General features: G+C 36.5%; 2 protein-coding genes across 3 annotated transcripts; both read left to right on the top strand.

Moving 5' to 3' along the window:
- Positions 1-3,458: 3,458 nt before the first annotated feature.
- LOC106080040 (tripartite motif-containing protein 2-like) lies at positions 3,459-11,339 on the top strand. Of its 2 annotated transcripts, none has more exons than XM_056038586.1 (3): positions 3,459-3,794; positions 4,833-5,986; positions 9,583-11,339. In XM_056038586.1, the coding sequence occupies exons 2-3, from the start codon at positions 4,897-4,899 to the stop codon at positions 9,786-9,788; spliced, it is 1,296 nt and encodes a 431-aa protein (XP_055894561.1). In that variant the 5' UTR covers positions 3,459-3,794; positions 4,833-4,896; the 3' UTR covers positions 9,789-11,339. The 2 variants fall into 2 exon arrangements, with proteins under 2 accessions (XP_055894561.1, XP_055894562.1); XM_056038587.1 differs by lacking the exon at positions 3,459-3,794 and adding an exon at positions 3,975-4,618.
- A 1,752-nt stretch (positions 11,340-13,091) lies between these two features.
- LOC106077593 (tripartite motif-containing protein 2-like) lies at positions 13,092-18,303 on the top strand. Its single transcript, XM_013238319.2, has 2 exons — positions 13,092-13,244; positions 15,467-18,303. The coding sequence occupies exons 1-2, from the start codon at positions 13,208-13,210 to the stop codon at positions 16,507-16,509; spliced, it is 1,080 nt and encodes a 359-aa protein (XP_013093773.2). The 5' UTR covers positions 13,092-13,207; the 3' UTR covers positions 16,510-18,303.
- Positions 18,304-18,622: the final 319 nt, after the last annotated feature.

Genomic DNA, 18,622 nt, shown 5'->3' with positions numbered 1-18,622 from the left:
TTTAACTTTGTATTTTTTTCTTTTACGAAGTCATAGTCCTTCTCCAGTTGTTGCTAAGGCTGCTTTTCAGAATCATTCATTCTTTATTGCTTTGCATCTATTGTTGTTTTCTTTTCAAGAGCAATTTTTAAAAATTTTCTTTCTGCATTATATTCGTGTCTTTTCAGAATTAATATCACCCTAATCATTGACTCCTTGTGTGCCTGTAATGTCGCCTTTATTTATTTATTCCTAAACCAACCAGCATGGACCATTCAGTTCAAAATATGGTGGCGCGAAACACAAAAGCCATTGACAGTGAACCATTTTCAACATTTCGTAAACTTTGATAATGATTATCGCGATTATATGTAGGAGAGATGTGCATTGTGTCCAAAATCATTTGATATACGCGGATTCAGAGGTGCCTACAAAATTATTCAACTCACATCTAGGACAAAATGAAAAAACTGAACGGTGAATTATTATTGAATTGATATAAAGTAAATAATCCTAAGTACAAGTCACTTATACAATGACTTGAAATAAAACACATTAAAAAGTGTTTCTTAAGCAATTCTGGATGGTGACGTCATACATGACAAAATTTTCGTTCGAGCCCCTTAAAAGCTGGGGACCTAGAGGAGCAATGTAGGCTCCCACAGTGAGGTCCATGAGTTTTTCTAAGAATGTTTAGAATACGAAATGACATAATGCAATTTCACTAAAACGAGTCCGTTTTTTTTGGGGGGGGGGGGGGGGTGGAAATAGTGTTGCCTACATAATTTTTAAGAGTCGCAAAAAGGATACTTTGCTCAAGTCGGCTAGAAAGTCGGAAGAAATTCGACCAATCCCAGATAAAAAAATCCGGAAGACGTTTTGAGATGTTTTCTTCAAAATGTTTTAACCCATATTGTTGCTTACGCATCTCGCGAAAACGGTCTACATTTGATAAAGTCTTATTAGAAGATGAAACGACATCTCTTACTTAAGATATTTTAATTTTGGAAACATTGGTAATAATTAAACACGAATTAATAACTACAATGAAAATAAATCTTTTATTTTTCGCCACCCCCCCCCCTTTTTTGTTGTTCATCGGTCGTTGGCGTGTTGCTCCAAACAGCTAGTAGCCTTCAACTTAATGTACATCTACATCGATCGAAAATGACCCAACAATTTTCTACGCTTAACTAGCTTAATAACTTAAATAGTTTTCAAAGGATAATAGAATAATTAGAACTTATATAAAATAAAATAATGGAGGAGCGCTGGCTGAGCGGTAAAGCGCTTGAATTCCGAGCCAGGGACCGGGGTTCGAATCCTGGTGAAGACTGGGATATTTAATTTCGAGATCTTCGGGCGCCTCTGAGTCCACCCAGCTGTAATGGGTACCTGACATTAGTTAGGGAAACGTAAAGGCGGTTTTATTCGTTGTGCTGGTCACATGACACCCTTGTTAACCGTAGGCCAGGGGTCGGCAACCTTTTGAGTCGGAAGAGCCACAAATTAGAATTTACAAAATTTTAAAGTTTTTAAAGAGCCACAACATTATTTCTTGCCAACAATAAACAGTAGGCCTACTCACACACTCTTTTTAAACTTTTTATTCCTATATATATAGTGTTTTTCACTACAAATTAGATAATATTTATAGCGTTATTAGCTAATTATTTTTAATTCGATAAAAACTAAAGCAGTTTAACATTTACTACACCACTAACTTGTACTTCACTAACAAACAATTGAGCAAACAAATTTAATTGTAGCGATGGTTTTGCAAGGTTTTAGAAAGTTTGGATAGATTAGGCTCATAACTTGTTTCTAGTTTCAAACACGACTCTAAATTTTCATTTTTAAGTTGGCTTCTTACTTTAATTTTAATTCTATTTATACAAGAGAACGCTTTCTTGCACGAACATGTCGATCCAAAGATGTAGCAATCTGAAAGACTATTCAACTCATCATCTCGCGGCATTTCTTTGAAAGCTGGTCACCTTTGTTGCGTTACGTACACACATTTCTGGACCTCCAACACTTCCAACTTGATTTTCAACTCTGTAAATTTTCCACCCCACAAAACTTTACTTTTATTTTTTATTTTTAAATCGAGCAATTGCATTTCTAGAGATCCAGTATCAATTTGAAATGGATCAATGTAGATTTCGTTACTATTTGTGTTGAGATGGTGTACCAGGAATGCTAGAATAGTTTGATTGGTTTTGAACTGCTCAAATTTATCAAGAAATTCATCTTAGGTTTGGTTATAACTGTGCTGAAGTAATTCATGTCAAAAGTTGTACTGATTTTATCGCGATACTGTTTTAAAAATTGAAAATGAAGTAACTTGCCGCTCTGCATGGCATGCGCTATATCTTCTCTTCTTGTTTATCATGAGAGTGGTAGCAATCCTAGAGTTTCTTCTTTTGGGCCTTTCGGAAGACATATACCTGACAAAATGGACAACTTGTGTCGTGTCTTTATGTCGCAAGACTCATCTATAGCAAGTGATATGACAGAAAAAAGTTGGAAATCTTCGCCTGCAAATATGTTACATTTGAAGACCATTGAGCTATTCTATCTTGTTCTGTTTAAGAGGACAGTGGCAAATCTTTGATTTTTTTTCAAAATTTCTGGTTTGTTTTGGAAATCATGAATCAGTTCTTCAGATGCATGTATGAAGCAGTCTTTCAGATACTCACCATCTATAAATGGTTTGCATTTTTTGCACAATTTCTAGTGGTACCGCAAAGCTCGCCATATTAGCATTACTTGTAGATTGCTTCTAACTTTGAGAAGATAATCGCTTCTAACTCATTGACTTGAAACAACAAACTATTCAAAGCACTTGGTGAAGATGTTAATTCGTCTTGTGTCGAAAGCGAATTAAAACCTACATAGAAACATCCGACGACGGCCGAGAGCTTCCGACGACTGACAACAGTGAGAACGTGTGTAATGGGAGAGGGGTGTAGTGAAAAGCGAGTACAAGTGGCTCAGAGATAGAATCAGTGCCTAATTCTCGTTAAAATATTCAGAACTATTTGAAAAAAATGTTTCGATAAAATAAATAATATTTGCGTATGGAACTAAAGAGCCGCAGCTTCACACCCAAAGAGCCGCATGTGGCTCGCGAGCTGCAGGTTGCCGACCCCGGCCGTAGGCCACAGAAACAGATGACCTTTACATCATCTACCTTATAGACCACAAGGTCTGAAAGGGGAACTTTTTTTTATTTTTATATAAAAAATAATAAAATATTTAAGTAATTTTTTTTATTACACCCAAAAAAAATAATAAAAATATAGGTAACCTTGGAATAATGATTTGGACGACCCCTACATTTGGCCGTCTGCGTGCAAAACACAGTAGGTAGCGGCGGCCATGTATATATATATATATATATATATATATATGGCCCAGGGCAAAAACAAGTTTGGGCACCTCTGGTTAAGATGACATTGTTGTGTATCTATTATTCTGCTTTTGTTACGCTATCGAGGATGCTCTGTTAAACGTCATCTAACTATTTCAAACGCTGATGTCAGACAATCCGCATCGGGTCAGTTTGTACACTATATAAAGGAGGGATATGCCTTTAAAGGAACGCATTTTAACTTCATAGCTCTAGGCCTCTGTGTGATCTGTAAAAATTTATACACAGTCTGACAGCGTTGTTAACACGTAAATTAAAGGGCATTTTGAAAGTGTTTGTAGTAAAATAGTGTTTTCTAGTAGATCTATATGAGAGTAGAACTACTGAAGTTTTTTATGTATTTATCATAGAAAATATAGAAATACATTTTATACAACAGGTAAGATAATGCAATGCCCAATTAAACAAATTAATCTAAATCTGTAGATGTAGTTATAACAACGGCTAGTCAGCATGGGCGTAGGCAGGATTGTTTTGTTGGGGGGGGGGGCGGGAGCGAGGGGAGGGAATTTATATAGATATATTTTACAATGCGTTTATTTTTTTATTTTTTTTTTTTTAGAATTCATGTTTATCATTTTGTAACTAAAGGCAGATGCGGCCTTAATAGTGCGCGGGGCGGTGAACTGTAAGCAACTTCTTTTGTAACGCCTTTGGTACTATTTGGCCTATTCTTTCTCCTTTTAAAAATAGACTATTGCTTGAGGAATTTCATTTCTCTTGTTTGGCCATCCTATTAAAATCTGATCCTTTAGCATGCTTAGGATGGCATCTTTTGCATTTGGTTGCTGAAAATGTCCGACACTGGCAGACTATTTACAAGAGATGAAGTTGTGCACCATCATTTAATGGTATTGGCAGTAATGCCCGTGAAAGTGTATCAGGCGTATAGACCACCAGGTTTTTGTTTCACATCCAGCCCAGTTGTCTATGGATGCCTCTCGGGAGGGACTCGGAGCTGCATTAATTCAGAGTAAGAGGTCAGTGCATGCGCAACAAGATCTCTTATCTCTTGTTTGTTTTAATGCTAACTTTTTTTTTTATTCTACTAGCAACATAGGTCACTGGGATACAAAACATTTTCGGGCCATATACAAAAAAAAGTTTTAAAAAAAATTGGTACAGGCTGACAGTATAGCTGAGTTGCCAAAACCACTTTTGCACCTGTTTGAGGATTGAGCTCGAATTCCTTCTCGAACTGATGTAAGTTTGCTGAACCCTTAAAGGAAGCATGAAAATATTTTCCCAGAGAACCCCACCCACATACATTTCTCCACAAAATTGAGATTGAAACATATCAAAATAATTAATGAAAAAAAAAGTTTATTTAAAATCGTAATTTTACCTTATGCGACCTAATTATATACTAATCATATTAGCAATTTGAAATATAATAAACGTTTCTTCTGCTTTTTAGAATTAAACGCTTCTGGTCTAGACAGGTACCTTGCGACTCTTCCTCTTCTCCTGGCAAATCAATTATGGCCCGTTCTGCTGCTGCATCGGCTGTATCAAAGGGCCCAGAAACAAGCAAGAACCTTTTCATAGACGAGGACATCTTCCATGAACAGTTCTTGAGTTGCTCCGTGTGTGACGAAAGATACAATCAGAAGGAGCGCGCACCGAAGTTACTCCCTTGCAATCATACATTCTGCTTGACCTGCCTGTTGACGATTTACGATCAACCAAAAGAGCCCCATCTGCCCTACCGTCCAGTAGAAGACAAAATCTACAGAACCCTAAACTGCCCAATGTGCAGGAAAGCTAATTTCCTTAATCGTAAAAGTATCAAGGAGCTAACCAGTGACCACCGGGTAGTTCAGATGATGGACTTTTTAGCGCAAACGACCAGAAATTCTAAACAGATGTGCATAAAACACGAATGGCAGCCTGTTAACTTTTTCTGTAAGAAATGCTTTGTCCCAATCTGCAGAGATTGCACTGTCGTAGACCATAAAGAAGTTGATGGGCACACAATCTCAGACATTTCCAAAGCGATGCGAGATTACTCAACCGAGTTGATTGCTCTTGAAATTAGAAGCAAAGACATTTTTTACAAACTGAAGCGAAGGTCAGATGCTCTAGTTAATGCCTCAAATAGGCTGAACATTTTGGACAGACAAATAAAAAAAGAGATTCAATACGCTTTCGCGGAGTATCAACAGGACTTACAACAGAGGCAGGAGTCTCTCACTAGCAAGGTCACAGACATGATCAAAGAACAAAAGAGCAAAATACAATCCAGATTCGACATTGTTTGCGAGAAGAGTGAGGAGCTCCAGAAACTCTACCACGAATTCAAAGCCTCTCGCGCTAACAATGACATCTACAAAATTTTCTCATTGGCGCAGCAGATCAATAACGGAGAGGACGTCTTCTCCGAGATGGCAAGTCTTGACGACAACGAACTGTTCCAATCCTGCGAATTCAATCGCCAGGGTGAAGACTATTTCCTGACAAGCCTGAGCGACCTTGGAGAGATCGAAAGTAAAGTGGACACCAGCTTGAAGGAAACTCTCAGTGATCAGGAGCTTTTAGCTTTGGGAGAACACCAAGAAGAGACAAGATTTAGTGAGTAGTACCTATTAAGTTCTTTCCTTTGCTCTTACTTAATGAAAAACGATTTATAAGGTAAAGTTTTTCTTTCTTTTGCGGTTAAAGAGAATCAAAATCGTATTATTTGTGTCACATTATCCCAATAAGAGCTTCATGACTTTAAACAAAGCCTGGTCTAGAGGCTCTATGAGGTGGCTAGCGTGAGGCATAATACTGCCCTGTTGCACTTTGTACCGCCGCCTTTGTTTTACAGCCTGAGGTAGCCGTATATATTTATGGTTACTCTCCGTTTTCATTAGCGTCGAAGATGTGTGCTGAATCATTTCATAGACAAGGATCCATCCTGTTAATGTAGTCTAGAAGCTCTATTATTGGAACCTTTTTTTTTCCCTTAGTTCTTGACGGCTCTTCGCTTATTGTTCGGTGTCCTGATTCAAAGAGACATACAAGGCATAGTGGGTATACAGCTTTTGTTTGTGTGTATTTTATGATAACTTTGATCTAACTACTTTTAAGACATGACTTTACCGCTAGTGTGTATGTAAGCATGTATGTTTGTATGTATGTTTATAACTATGCGTTTGCAATGTATGTTCCGAAAAAAAATTTAAACCGTCATACCAGTCTTAATAAAATTCGTTTCTTAAATACAAGCGGCAAACTTAAGATATGCAAAGTGGCCCTACCTAAGCTAAAGACCCAAAACAAATTTAAATGCCCAATTCCATAAACGCAATAGAGTCAGTCAATGGAATTTATTGGCTGTAGCTGAATTAGAATCGTGACTTACATTTTAACATCCCGATTCATAATTTCATAGGATGGCTGTCTGGTCGTGCTGGACTGTCGTTCGGATTTATCGACGGTCGAGGGTTCAAACCCTGCCCGCTCCCATCCCCCGTCGTCCTGCGGGAGGTTTGGACTAGGAAGTAAATTATCTTCAACTCTGAAGGAACATCCGAAACATGTCAAACATTTTAAGACCTTACAAATTAAACGAAATTGAAATCATATTCAATGTGTATTATTGATGGACCTGTTCACACGTTAATAAAAAAAACACTTACATAATGCTATTTTACTTTCCAGTAATCTTCGAAAAAACAAAAACACACCAGAACAACACGTTTGCTTAAATAATAAGTCTTTAAGATTTAGTTGAACAAAAACTTGACCTCTCCACACATAGATCTAGTTCACGTCTTCTGATGCTGTATATTTTTTTAAAATGTACATTGTTACTACTTTGCAAAGTATTTAGTCATTGGCATTTATATTCCTTAGAGTTAACATCTAAATAGTTTAAAATAAGTACATTTGTTACGTCCATTCAATTGCTTGAAAATTGCTATTTCTTTATTTCTACAGTCTAATTAAATCCTTTTTTTTTGTGTGTGAAGGCCTACAAGATTTAGATTCTAGGTCAATGACATGAATTAGCACATCTCGCGCATCTTTTGATTCACCAAGGCTAGATCCAGGGGCGAGCTGGCTATATAGGCATTAGTGCCATTGCCCGGTGGGCCGGTAAGGCTAACAAAAGGACCGCATGGATGCCACTATGACACATAGTAAATTTCTAAAGATTTTTTAAATATTCTCTTATAAATGTGACCCATTGAGCGTCGTGTTTTAAAAACTCTTTTACAGACTCCAAAGTGAAATACTACTTTAATCGAACACATTTTCCGAAATAATGTAATAGCTTACATCTGTAACAGCGCTTATGTGTATGCACTGCATGTCATTAGGATACGCGAAATAACGAGAGAGAAACTTTATTGACCTTGGGAAAAGGTCGGAAGTGACTTAATGGAAATCCAAGGGACAACATACTTCATCACAGTTGACTACTTCTCATATTCCTAAGTCAGTGGCGTAGCTAGGGTATTTGATGCCTGGTACGGTCGGTCCTCATGATGCCCCCCCCCCCCAAACAATAAGTCCTTTTTTTTCCCCCCAAAAGAAATGCGTATTTAATGTTAAAGTATTGCTAATTTGGAAAAAAATCTATTTCACAAAAAAGATACTACACATAAATCTTAGTGCTTTCTTACTAGCAGTTTATCTATAATTTTCATACCGCATCATGATATTGCTAAAATTTGAGGATAATTTCTAGAAGAATTTGGTCCAATGAAAAAAAAAATCAGCCCGTAGCTCTTATATGTGTGTTTTTACAGAATCTTCGTCGCTTTAGCCTGTTGTTTTTTTCATGCAGCCAATATTGCACTATTTTAGGACTTTTAATCCAGCCTTGACATGTCAGGTGTAGGCTTGATGCCACTCATCACTTAATGCCCTGTGCGGCCCGCACCATCGACACACTGTCTCGAGTTTATTAGAAAACGGAAGGCTCATTTCACCAGATTCGGAAACCTCAAAGTCCTAATCTCTGACTGCGAGCCACAAAATTCGCAATAGTCCCTAACAGATGGAACACATCGCACATCAGGTCCGAGCCTGGACATCCCAAAGGTAACGGAAAAGTTGAAGCCGCAGTAAAAATAATTAAAAAAAAAAAACAAGACGCGGAATACGGAGATCGTCAAGAGAAACATAGGGCGGTCATACTCGGTGAAGGGAAAGGAGTGAGGTATCTAAGTAAGAAACAGAGTTTATCTCGAACTTCTTTGCAGATGACGAAACCGTAACCCTTAAAGATTTTTCTTGAAGCCTCATCCAGAGATAATAACAACACAAAGACATGCATTAGAGTCTAGCGCCGGCCCTGATGGGGCTCAGCGATTTATTCACAGAACATTACAGATCAGTAGAAAGAGTGTGCGAGCGAGAACCACTTCTATGTGGCACAAGAACTATGACATAAAAATGGTGACGGCTCCTCAATTTCTGGATATATTTTTATAGAACATATTTACATGTTACCTGTACCTTTTAGATGCCCACTTCTTCTGTTCACACTGTTGTTTACCATGTATATGTTATCGCGTCAGTGTATGGAAATAGGTTACTGTCGATAGGGTAATCTCAGCTTTTAGCTGGAAAGAACGATATTCTACTGTTTGTCCTTTTGTGTTGCATTGTTATGGGAAACATGCTTTGTCAATAGGAGAGAATGGATGTGGAAACATGTCATATTTGATTTATGTTTCTTTGTTGTTGTTAATTATCTGTCCAAAGTTGTGAACAAAGTAGTGCTTCCCAAAATAGCTCCTTAAAACACTGGTACTTAAGATCTACATCCCTATTCTTGCATTTGTATTTGATGTATTCAACAATACTTAACTCTGTCTCTCCGTAATTATTTTTTCCGCGCTCAGAAGGAAATATTCATTTTCCAATTTGTATTTCACTAACCTGTTAAGGTTAAACTTCAATCACGTTTTTCTTTCAATTAGATTGCCTAACTTATAACTACTAATACTTTAATAATAAACGTTAAAATATAAGAAAGGTCATATTTTCCCCCCAAATTAAAAAAAGGTGCCGGTACGCTGTACCGATGCGTACCGTTACAAAAAAGCAATATATATATATATATATATATATATATATATATATATATATATATATATATATATATATATATGTACATATATATAAATATATATACATTACAAAATGTAAACCTTATAAATGTTTTTCAGGTCGTTTGCAGCCCCAACTACGAGCATTTAGTCATACGGAAACACAAGACTATGACAGCGATGAAGACGATAGTATAGCTACAGAGTATGATGACGCGTTTCGAAGAATGAATCTACAAGCATTCAGTCAAGAAGACTGTAATAGCGAAGAGGAAGACGCACTCGACCTCGACCTACAAAGATTCATAGATGAATTTCAAGAATGAAAAAGCCTATAGACCAGTTCTTTGGGTTAAGACATTTATACACAAATATAGAGCGAAACACATACAGACACACACACACTATCAATATATGCCCTTCTTTGCCAAATTGATTACTGCTTTTTTTTTAAATATTGTATGCATACATCAACCAAGAATATATGTAAATAAAACAATACCTATATGGATGCTTATTATGCTCAAACCAGTGGAGTAGCAAGGGATTTGGGGGCCCGGGGGGGGGGGGGGTTACGCTTTTTTGGGGGCCCCTCTATTTGACATTCTGCATCATGACATGAATAATGTTGTAATATTTAATATTTAATTAAAAAAAAAAAAACGAGCTCTCATTTGGGGGCCTCCACAAGTGGGGGCCCAGGAGGATTAGGGATCTAGATCTATATATTTTCCTAGAAATTCTAGAACAAGGTTTTGCTTTTCTATTTGTTAATTATTGTTCAGTATTTTATGTAGTATAGCTACTTTACTTTTTATTCTTCTGTCCTGAAGTGTCTCTAAGTTTAGTGATTTTACTAATGGTGTTACTCTAATCAAATAGAAATATTCATTTGTTATAAAACTCAATGCTCTATTTTGTATTTGTTTTAGCTTATTTATGTTTTCTTGACTAGAGGGATAAAACATTTTTGGTTGCAGGTCATTTCAACCCCGGTGACATCATTTCCAGTCATTTCAACCCCGGTGACATCATTTCCAGTCATTTCAACCCCGGTGACATCATTTCCAGTCATTTCAACCCCGGTGACATCATTTACAGTCATTTCAACCCCGGTGACATCATTTCCAGTCATTTCAACCCCGGTGACATCATTCCCAGTCATTTCATCCCCGGTCACATCATTCCCAGTCATTTCATCCCCAATTAAATTTTTTTTTCTTAGTCAATGTATAATTGTATTGTTAAGGCTTTGACTTTAAGCCCTCGTTTAATCTAATATGCAAATATGTTTATTTATAATGTTTTTTGATATTTTTTTACATCTTATTATAGTGTTTATAGTGTTCTCCCTCGTTGTAATGCGGGGTTTGTATTAAGTTATATTTGATATTGGGGATGTTAATGTTATCCTACGCATATTGTATGATGTAATGATCAAATGTTTGGTGGAATTAGTGGAAATCTTTTGAGAGATGAGAAAGATTAGAATTTAAGGCTATCAGCTGATATCTTATCTTCTGATGGCCATCTTTCACTTTATCTTTAGTTGTCAATTGTTCTCTCTTGAACATGACGTTTTTATTGTTGTAATAAACTTGACTACAAGAAATACACAACATTAGTCAAAAAATTACAAACTATGTACAGCAATACGAATCAATGGATCGTCTTCTGTACCTATGGAACGTCTTATGTACCTACTATTAATAGCCTATCTTGCTGATTTCAATGAACTCGCAGAAATAATTTTGACATTATCTCTATAACTATAGATGTGACATTTTTATATTTTTAATGACATTTTATTCTATTCTTATTTAATGTGGCATTCTTTTTGTTATGAAAATAAAAATAAATATATGAAATATTGTTAATTACAATTAGATTACAATTATTTTATGATAGATTAGAGGATGAAATGACCAGCTGATGAAACGACAAAAAAATGATATGACCAGGAGTTGAAATGACCAGGGAATGAGATGACCTTGGATGATGTGACCAGGGATAAAGTGACCGGAAATCGTTTTTTTTTTAAAACTTACAACTAAAACAAAGATGGTTTTAAAAATTATTTTCTTAAAACATTTAAATCAGTATTTCATTTAAAGAGTTAGTTAATAAATGGAAAGTATATTTTATATTGATCCATTGATACTTTTTCCTTAGTGACCTTCGATGCAATTTGTTTTTGTACCAATGCGCGAATCTATAAATGAAGCATGAGTTATTAATGAAGAAGTCTGTGAAGTCCTTTCAAGTAGACGTTTTCGAATGCTGTTGGACACTAGTCCATTGATAAACGAATCTCTACTAGCCTCTTCTTGGTGTTGTTCAGCAGTCACCGCTTTGAAGTTTCAATCTTTAGATAGAATTCTTAATTTCTGCATGTAGGCGTCTATCTTTTGACCTTGCTCCTGTTTACAAGTAGCTAACCTGTGCCTAGCAAACACCTCATTCTTTGGTTGAATGTAGATGCAGTTTAGAGTCTGGATTGCTTCATCGAATGTCTTTATCAAGTATCATTTGGTATACTGCAGGAGAGATATAGTTTATCAGTAGTTTCTTAGTATCAAGATTATCTACGATACTACTGATACAAAATTTTTAAAAGTTTCATACTGATACAAAATTTTTAAAAGTTTCATACTGATACAAAATTTTTAAAAGTTTCATACTGATACAAAATTTTTAAAAGTTTCATACTGATACAAAATTTTTAAAAGTTTCATACTGATACAAAATTTTTAAAAGTTTCATACTGATACAAAATTTTTAAAAGTTTCATACCAGTGCTGCCAATGCTCTGCCGCTTTAGGTGCTGTGGGCTCGATGTCAAACTTCTCTGGCCGAAATATCCTATCCATTTCGAAATTCTTACAACTGCACAGTTTGGATTCAGTGTATTAAATTGCTATATGAACATAATGATAACAGAGTCGAGAACCATGACCGCTTAGTATGGCTTTAATACACTGAATGACTACACAACACACATTTCGTGAACACATTCTAACGGACGAGTTACAAGCACATGTAAACATAAGTACGGCTACCGATACAGAATATCATTTTCATAACAGGGGACTTCACAAGAAAGAGGTAGGGTAGACAACCCAGGAATACATGGCGGCACAGATGCCAAACAGATCAGCTAAAAGTGGGGACAGTTGTAAGCACTAGTCCTGAACCAAGATGCGACCTGAGGCAGAGATAAGATGTTGAAGTTATGATCATATTATCATTGTGATGTGATCTTAACACATTTTATTTTATGTTAAAGTAACTTTTTTTCTCGACCCATTTTTTAACACTTAAAAGAATCGAAAGCTTGAAATGTATTTTGTTGAACAACAAAGGTAATCGTTGATCGTTTTTCTGAAGTAGCAATGAATCGATACTGTCTGCGTTGTGAGTCAAATAGAAAGCAGATCGATACATTCAATAAAACATTGGTATCGAAGTTTTGTAATTGATAAGATGCATGTAGATATCAGTGAGATGTTATCTTTCTTTCCTCTTTACTGATTAAAATTTAAACGCATTCACACACACACACACACACACACTCTCACACACACACACTCACACACACACACACACACTCACAGACACACAAATGATTGTGTCTGATAACTCTATGTACAGTTAGCATATATTAACAAGCTAATTAATGACGTATACTAGACTTACCTGTGTATTTGAATAGATACAAGAACATCTTATATATAGAGAGAGAGTAATGGACACTTTTGATGGATTCACCTCCAAGCGTTCAGGTATTGACATAATATTACAAAGTATTTGTACATTAAGTTTTAAAGTAATAATTTTAAAAATAGAGTGAATAGTGTTTATATAATTACCTACACTCACAATATAGTTTGACATTTTATATTCATCTCATCTCGGCCTGTGGTCCCATCTGGGGTATATGACAACAGCCAAGAATACTTAGGTCTAATTGACTATAAAAGAAATATGGGACTAAATCAATAAGGCACTTCTACTACACTAATACTTTTCTTTCGAGTTAAACGACATTACAATTCATCTTAATGCACCGTTAAAGGGGCTACTTTGTTTAACTGCCATCAAGATTGGTTTATATTATAGACCACCAAATGTGTTTTATGGAGAATCTATTAAAAATTATTTATATTATGTAAATGCATGTTCAAGAGCTCACACCAATATTTAATGACGTAAAGGTGTTGGATAATTGATTAACTTTGCATTAATATAGTCTGCAGTGTTTAAAAGTTGTTATTCTGTTGAAAGTAACTTCACACACTCATTCCTACCCCCCCTCCACACACACACACACTGCCAAGAAATTCCAACCAGAAAAATCTTCTTAAACTAGCAAGTTAAATCTTTCTAAACAATAACATGTATTAACAATGTTAGAACAATATTTGTATTATAGGCACTTTAATGGTTACCGTGACCATACGCAAAGCCAAAATTATAAATGTCAGAGAACCAAACAAAATCTGCAACTAATGGAAACAAAAGGAAGTGAACACCAAAAGAACAAGAAATCAAACGACGCCATTGGGTCTGAATTGGGCACACAGTGCGAAGAACAGCAGACGACATTGCAAGACGGGCTCGAGACTGGAACCCACAGGGGAAGAGAGAGTCTGGGAGACCAAAGCAAACATGAACGATATCAGGGGACCAAGAAGCAAAAAAAATGGCAGGATGGGCATGGACCCAACCAAGGGAATCGCCCAGAACAGATTCCAATGGCGAAGTACTGTTGCTACCTTACGTTAAACTGGCAGGGCGTAAGTCAAGTCAATGTAACAGCAATGTTAGAATCACATTGGTCGTATTGTAATAGCTCCACCTCCATTCCAATGTACCGTTACAATATAATACACCCACCGTGCATGCATGATAAAGACAGTGTGATTACACAAGTAAAGATAATAAAATAGTTTCACAACTGGTGGTGTGCTCTAGGAATAAATATACGTAATGTATTTGTGAAGCCGTGTTTTCGTTGATTCCTTTGTCCTATCTCACCCTAGACTAATATCACGTACACAGAGTCTATTAAGCAAGATTGTAGTGCAAAAGTTAACTACGTATCTCTTTACAATATCTACTCGGGCAGCCTCCTTTCAGAATTATGATTGGATGCTCCTTCTAGAAGATAAAACTAGATAATTCTCAACTCACGTGCCAAGAGTTTGGGTATTTTAAATGCAGTTATTACAGCCACGGGAAATACTGCAATCCTCATTGATCTTCGGACTCAATGACAAGCCTTATTATTACAAAACATATACAATGACGATTTCATGATAGCATTGACTTGATTTATTTCATTTGACTCTCAGTGGAGCAACACTACCTCTCAGCAGACTCTGTTTTGGGGCTATTCCCCTCAGTTCCATGTCCGTCTTTGCTCATTGTTCTTCTCTTCCATGCTTGCTTTGGTCTCTCAGACTTTCTCGTCCACTTTAGGTTCCAGTCTAGAGCCTGTTTTCCAATATTTTCTATTGTACTTTGTATTATATGTAAATTCCAGCCCCTCTAGCGCCTTTTGATTTCACGTAGGCTTTATTTCGAGATTTAGTTCGGCCATCTGCAACCAATTATATATCGGAACTAATTTGGAAGCCATGGTTGTTAAATGCCTAGAGCTCGTCTGTATCGCGAGTTATTTATCTCCAAGTGTACAATGGACCTCATTCACCAATTGTAAATAAACACATTTAGCCACGTCATAATATTGATAAAACAATGAAAAATACGTATCACGTGACAGCTACTATGGATTACATAATTTGTATAGAAGATATATAGAATCACGCGGCTAAATGTTGTTTGTATACGATTTTTGAATGAGGTCCATTGTCTCAGTTATACATTCACGACACTGAAATCATTATTAATAACTATCTAAACCCTTTATCTGCTTTTTAAAACCCGCTATCAATAAACATTGTTTTACAAGAAGATATATCCATCAATTATAACTTCACAGGAAAGCAAACCTGGCAACTTCCTGAAGACATGTTAGGACAAGGAAGCGACGTTCTCACAAAATCTGAGCCAGATTTTTCAAGCTTACCATCCTCAAGTATCTCTCTGCTTCAGACTATACGTGAAAACTTTCTCATCTGCTCTGTCTGCAGTGAAAATTACGACAATGGAGAACGACAGCCGAAATTACTGCCTTGCAACCACACTTTCTGTAAACACTGCCTGATTCAGATGGTGCAAACACTTAGAAAACCCGAACATTTTCTTCAGTGTCCAATTTGTCGTAGAAACACTTATAGAAACATTGACCTAGACAGATTGCCATTAGATCACAAAGCTCTTCGGATGATGGACTGCATTTCCGGTTCTGCTCAAAACGGATGCTCGAAACATGCCGACCAGCCTTTGAGCTTCTTTTGCAGGACATGCTGTACTTCCATCTGTAGAGACTGTACTGTCATTGACCACAGAGATTCCAAAAACCACGACATCACAAATATAAACGAAGTCGCCAAAGAAATCGAGGGCGAATTTCTATCCATTCAAACGCGAGCGGCTGAAGTCTTGTCTCAGTTTGACCAGAAATTTGGTGCCCCAAAAACTGCTCAAAAGAAACTTGATCGATACGAGGCAAGTGCCAAGGAAATGGTTAACTACGTGTTTGAGGAACTTATTGAAAACTTGAAACAAAGAAACGCATATTTACAAGAGCAAATCTCGGATGCTGTTAGTCGTGAGAGACACGTGCTCAAACGTGTCCAGGACGATGTTGAAATCGAGAGGAAGAGTTTCTCCCTTCTGGTGGAGCAGCTCAACCAGATGTCGATCATCGATGATGCCTTTTCCGCCATTGAAGTGTTCAATGAGTTAAAACTGAAAGAAAAGTCTTTGCTCTTGACGATTGAAGAAGGAAGCGAGGCCTTAGGCCTTGTTCGCTTTAACTTTGTCCCTGTTAATTGTGACAAGCTGCTAAGTGAGATCAGTGACCTAGGAGAAATTGAGACCTTGAAAGACAATGGGTCAGCAGAGAGTTCAAGGTTATAGATCAGGGGTTCTCAACCTGTGGGTCGCGACCCCTTTGGGGGTCGATTGACGAATTGCCAGGGGTCGCCTAAGACCATCGAAAATATGGATTGTTATTGTCTATTGCTGTTTGTGTGTGTTTTTTCTTTTTTTTTTTGGGGGGGGGGGGGTCGCGGCAGAGTGGGAAAATATAAAAAGGGGTCGCCGAGCTTAAAAGGTTGAGAACTGCTGTTATAGAGTGTAGTGGACACAGAAGATATGGAGTGTATGTTCAACTGATTTTGAGAAATCAAGTGTAATAATAATTACACTTGAAATATGTGTTTGTATGTTGACTAATTGCAGGCGACCCTCTTTGGCAAGCTCACAGGAGACTGCGTAACAGAGGTGCCCGCTATAAAAGATCAACTCAGGCTTCATTTCGCTCTCACTGGCTTAAATGAAAGTAGCTGGCCGAAGATGGTCTCTGAATTAGTTCTCTTACAAAGGCTCAGGGACACATATTTGGGACTGAAAGAAAAGCCATTATTCAAGACAGGATCAGAAAACGAAAAGCAAAAATTAAATAGACTTCCATCGTACAACGGCTTTGTCTGCATGAGAACAATAAGCAGGGGGCATAACTGGGTTTGTGTAGACATGTGAAATACTGACTAATCTTATATCTTTTAAATCTAAGATATTATTTATGTAAACCCTTGATAAGCATTTTCATTTCTTTATAAACGTTTTGGTGAAAGTTTGCAACGCAGTGCAAAATATTTTAGGATTTTTGACGAAAGTAATTGTCACCATTAATATGCGTTACGAAAAAAATTATTGTTGAAAATGTTAATGTTTATTTTATGGTAGAAATTAAATACATGCATTATATTTTTAACTTAATTCTCTATAATTAAACTCTTCAAAAGTGCCTGAAACTATACGTCATCATATAAGAAGACTTTCATTAAGTAAGATATTTCTTAGGTACTTTTGTTATTAAATTTGTTATAAATATTTGTTAGGAATTTTTGTTATGAAATTTGTTATAAATATTTGTTATGAATTTTTGTTATGAAATTGTTTATTTTTGTTATGAATTTTTAGACGTATCCAGCTAATCGGAATATAACTTTCTTCCTAACTTTTGTTCTCTATAACATGAAAATAATTTTACTGATCCAAAAAGATAAAGGAATGTCTAAGTTCTTTAAAAAAGAAGGGAGAAGGTTTTCCGTGCTGCCTTTAGGCGCTAAGTAAACACAACTCTGCTCGAGGCGGGAGTCGAGCCCTTCCATAGGTAGCCAAGCTAAGCAAAGCTCAAACGTACTTAGCCTCTCGACCACACTTCCCATAATGTTAGGTCAGCTCCCAAACATAAAAAAAAGGTGGCGTTTCTGAGCCTAACGCACACCTGGTTGATAATTGAACTTACGAACATCGGAGATGATTGTCAGTGTGTTGGCAACACTGTATCCTAGTTTCAATAACACATTTCTGTTGGTAGAGAACAAAAGAGTTCTATAAAACATTGAACTTGGAGTCATATCGACAAAACAAAGTGGTGCCAAGATGAAGATCGCTGACTCTAACTGCTAAATGCAGAGGCGGCGCTAATGTGTATGAAAGAGGTGGCTACAGTACAGCGCTAGAATGTCAGAAACAATAATTGCATTATAATAAAACAAGAACAACATTAAAAAAATACTTTAAAGAAATTAAAGCTTATACGGAGAGTAATTGTATCAATTAGTTTGGATCAGTGATGTTATTAAATTTGTAATAGATCTAGACTATTCTAGACCAACAACAATAAATCTATGGGATTAACAATATTTTTAACATAAATTTTTGTTCAGAACTATTTTATACTTTTAGCTTTCTCAAAAGGTTATGAGCCAATGATTCCTACCACTTGTCTGGATTAGTTGGGAAAATGGTTTGGGGGCGGGGGAGGGGCAAGAAAGATATTTATGGGTGGATTATACGTAATTGGTTTTTAATTGGTTTTTAAAGACATTTTCTAAAAAAAAATGCGGAACGACCTGATTTCGAACGCGTGAATCAGGCCTGCTAACCACTCCGCTAGTGAGGAACTGACGACTAGAGAAGAATACATAGTTATACATTGTTTGTTTCAATTAAGATCGGC

Source organism: Biomphalaria glabrata, chromosome 8, assembly GCF_947242115.1.
Source record: "Biomphalaria glabrata chromosome 8, xgBioGlab47.1, whole genome shotgun sequence".
Lineage (NCBI taxonomy): Eukaryota > Metazoa > Mollusca > Gastropoda > Planorbidae > Biomphalaria > Biomphalaria glabrata.
This window is presented reverse-complemented; position numbering and strand designations above follow the sequence as displayed.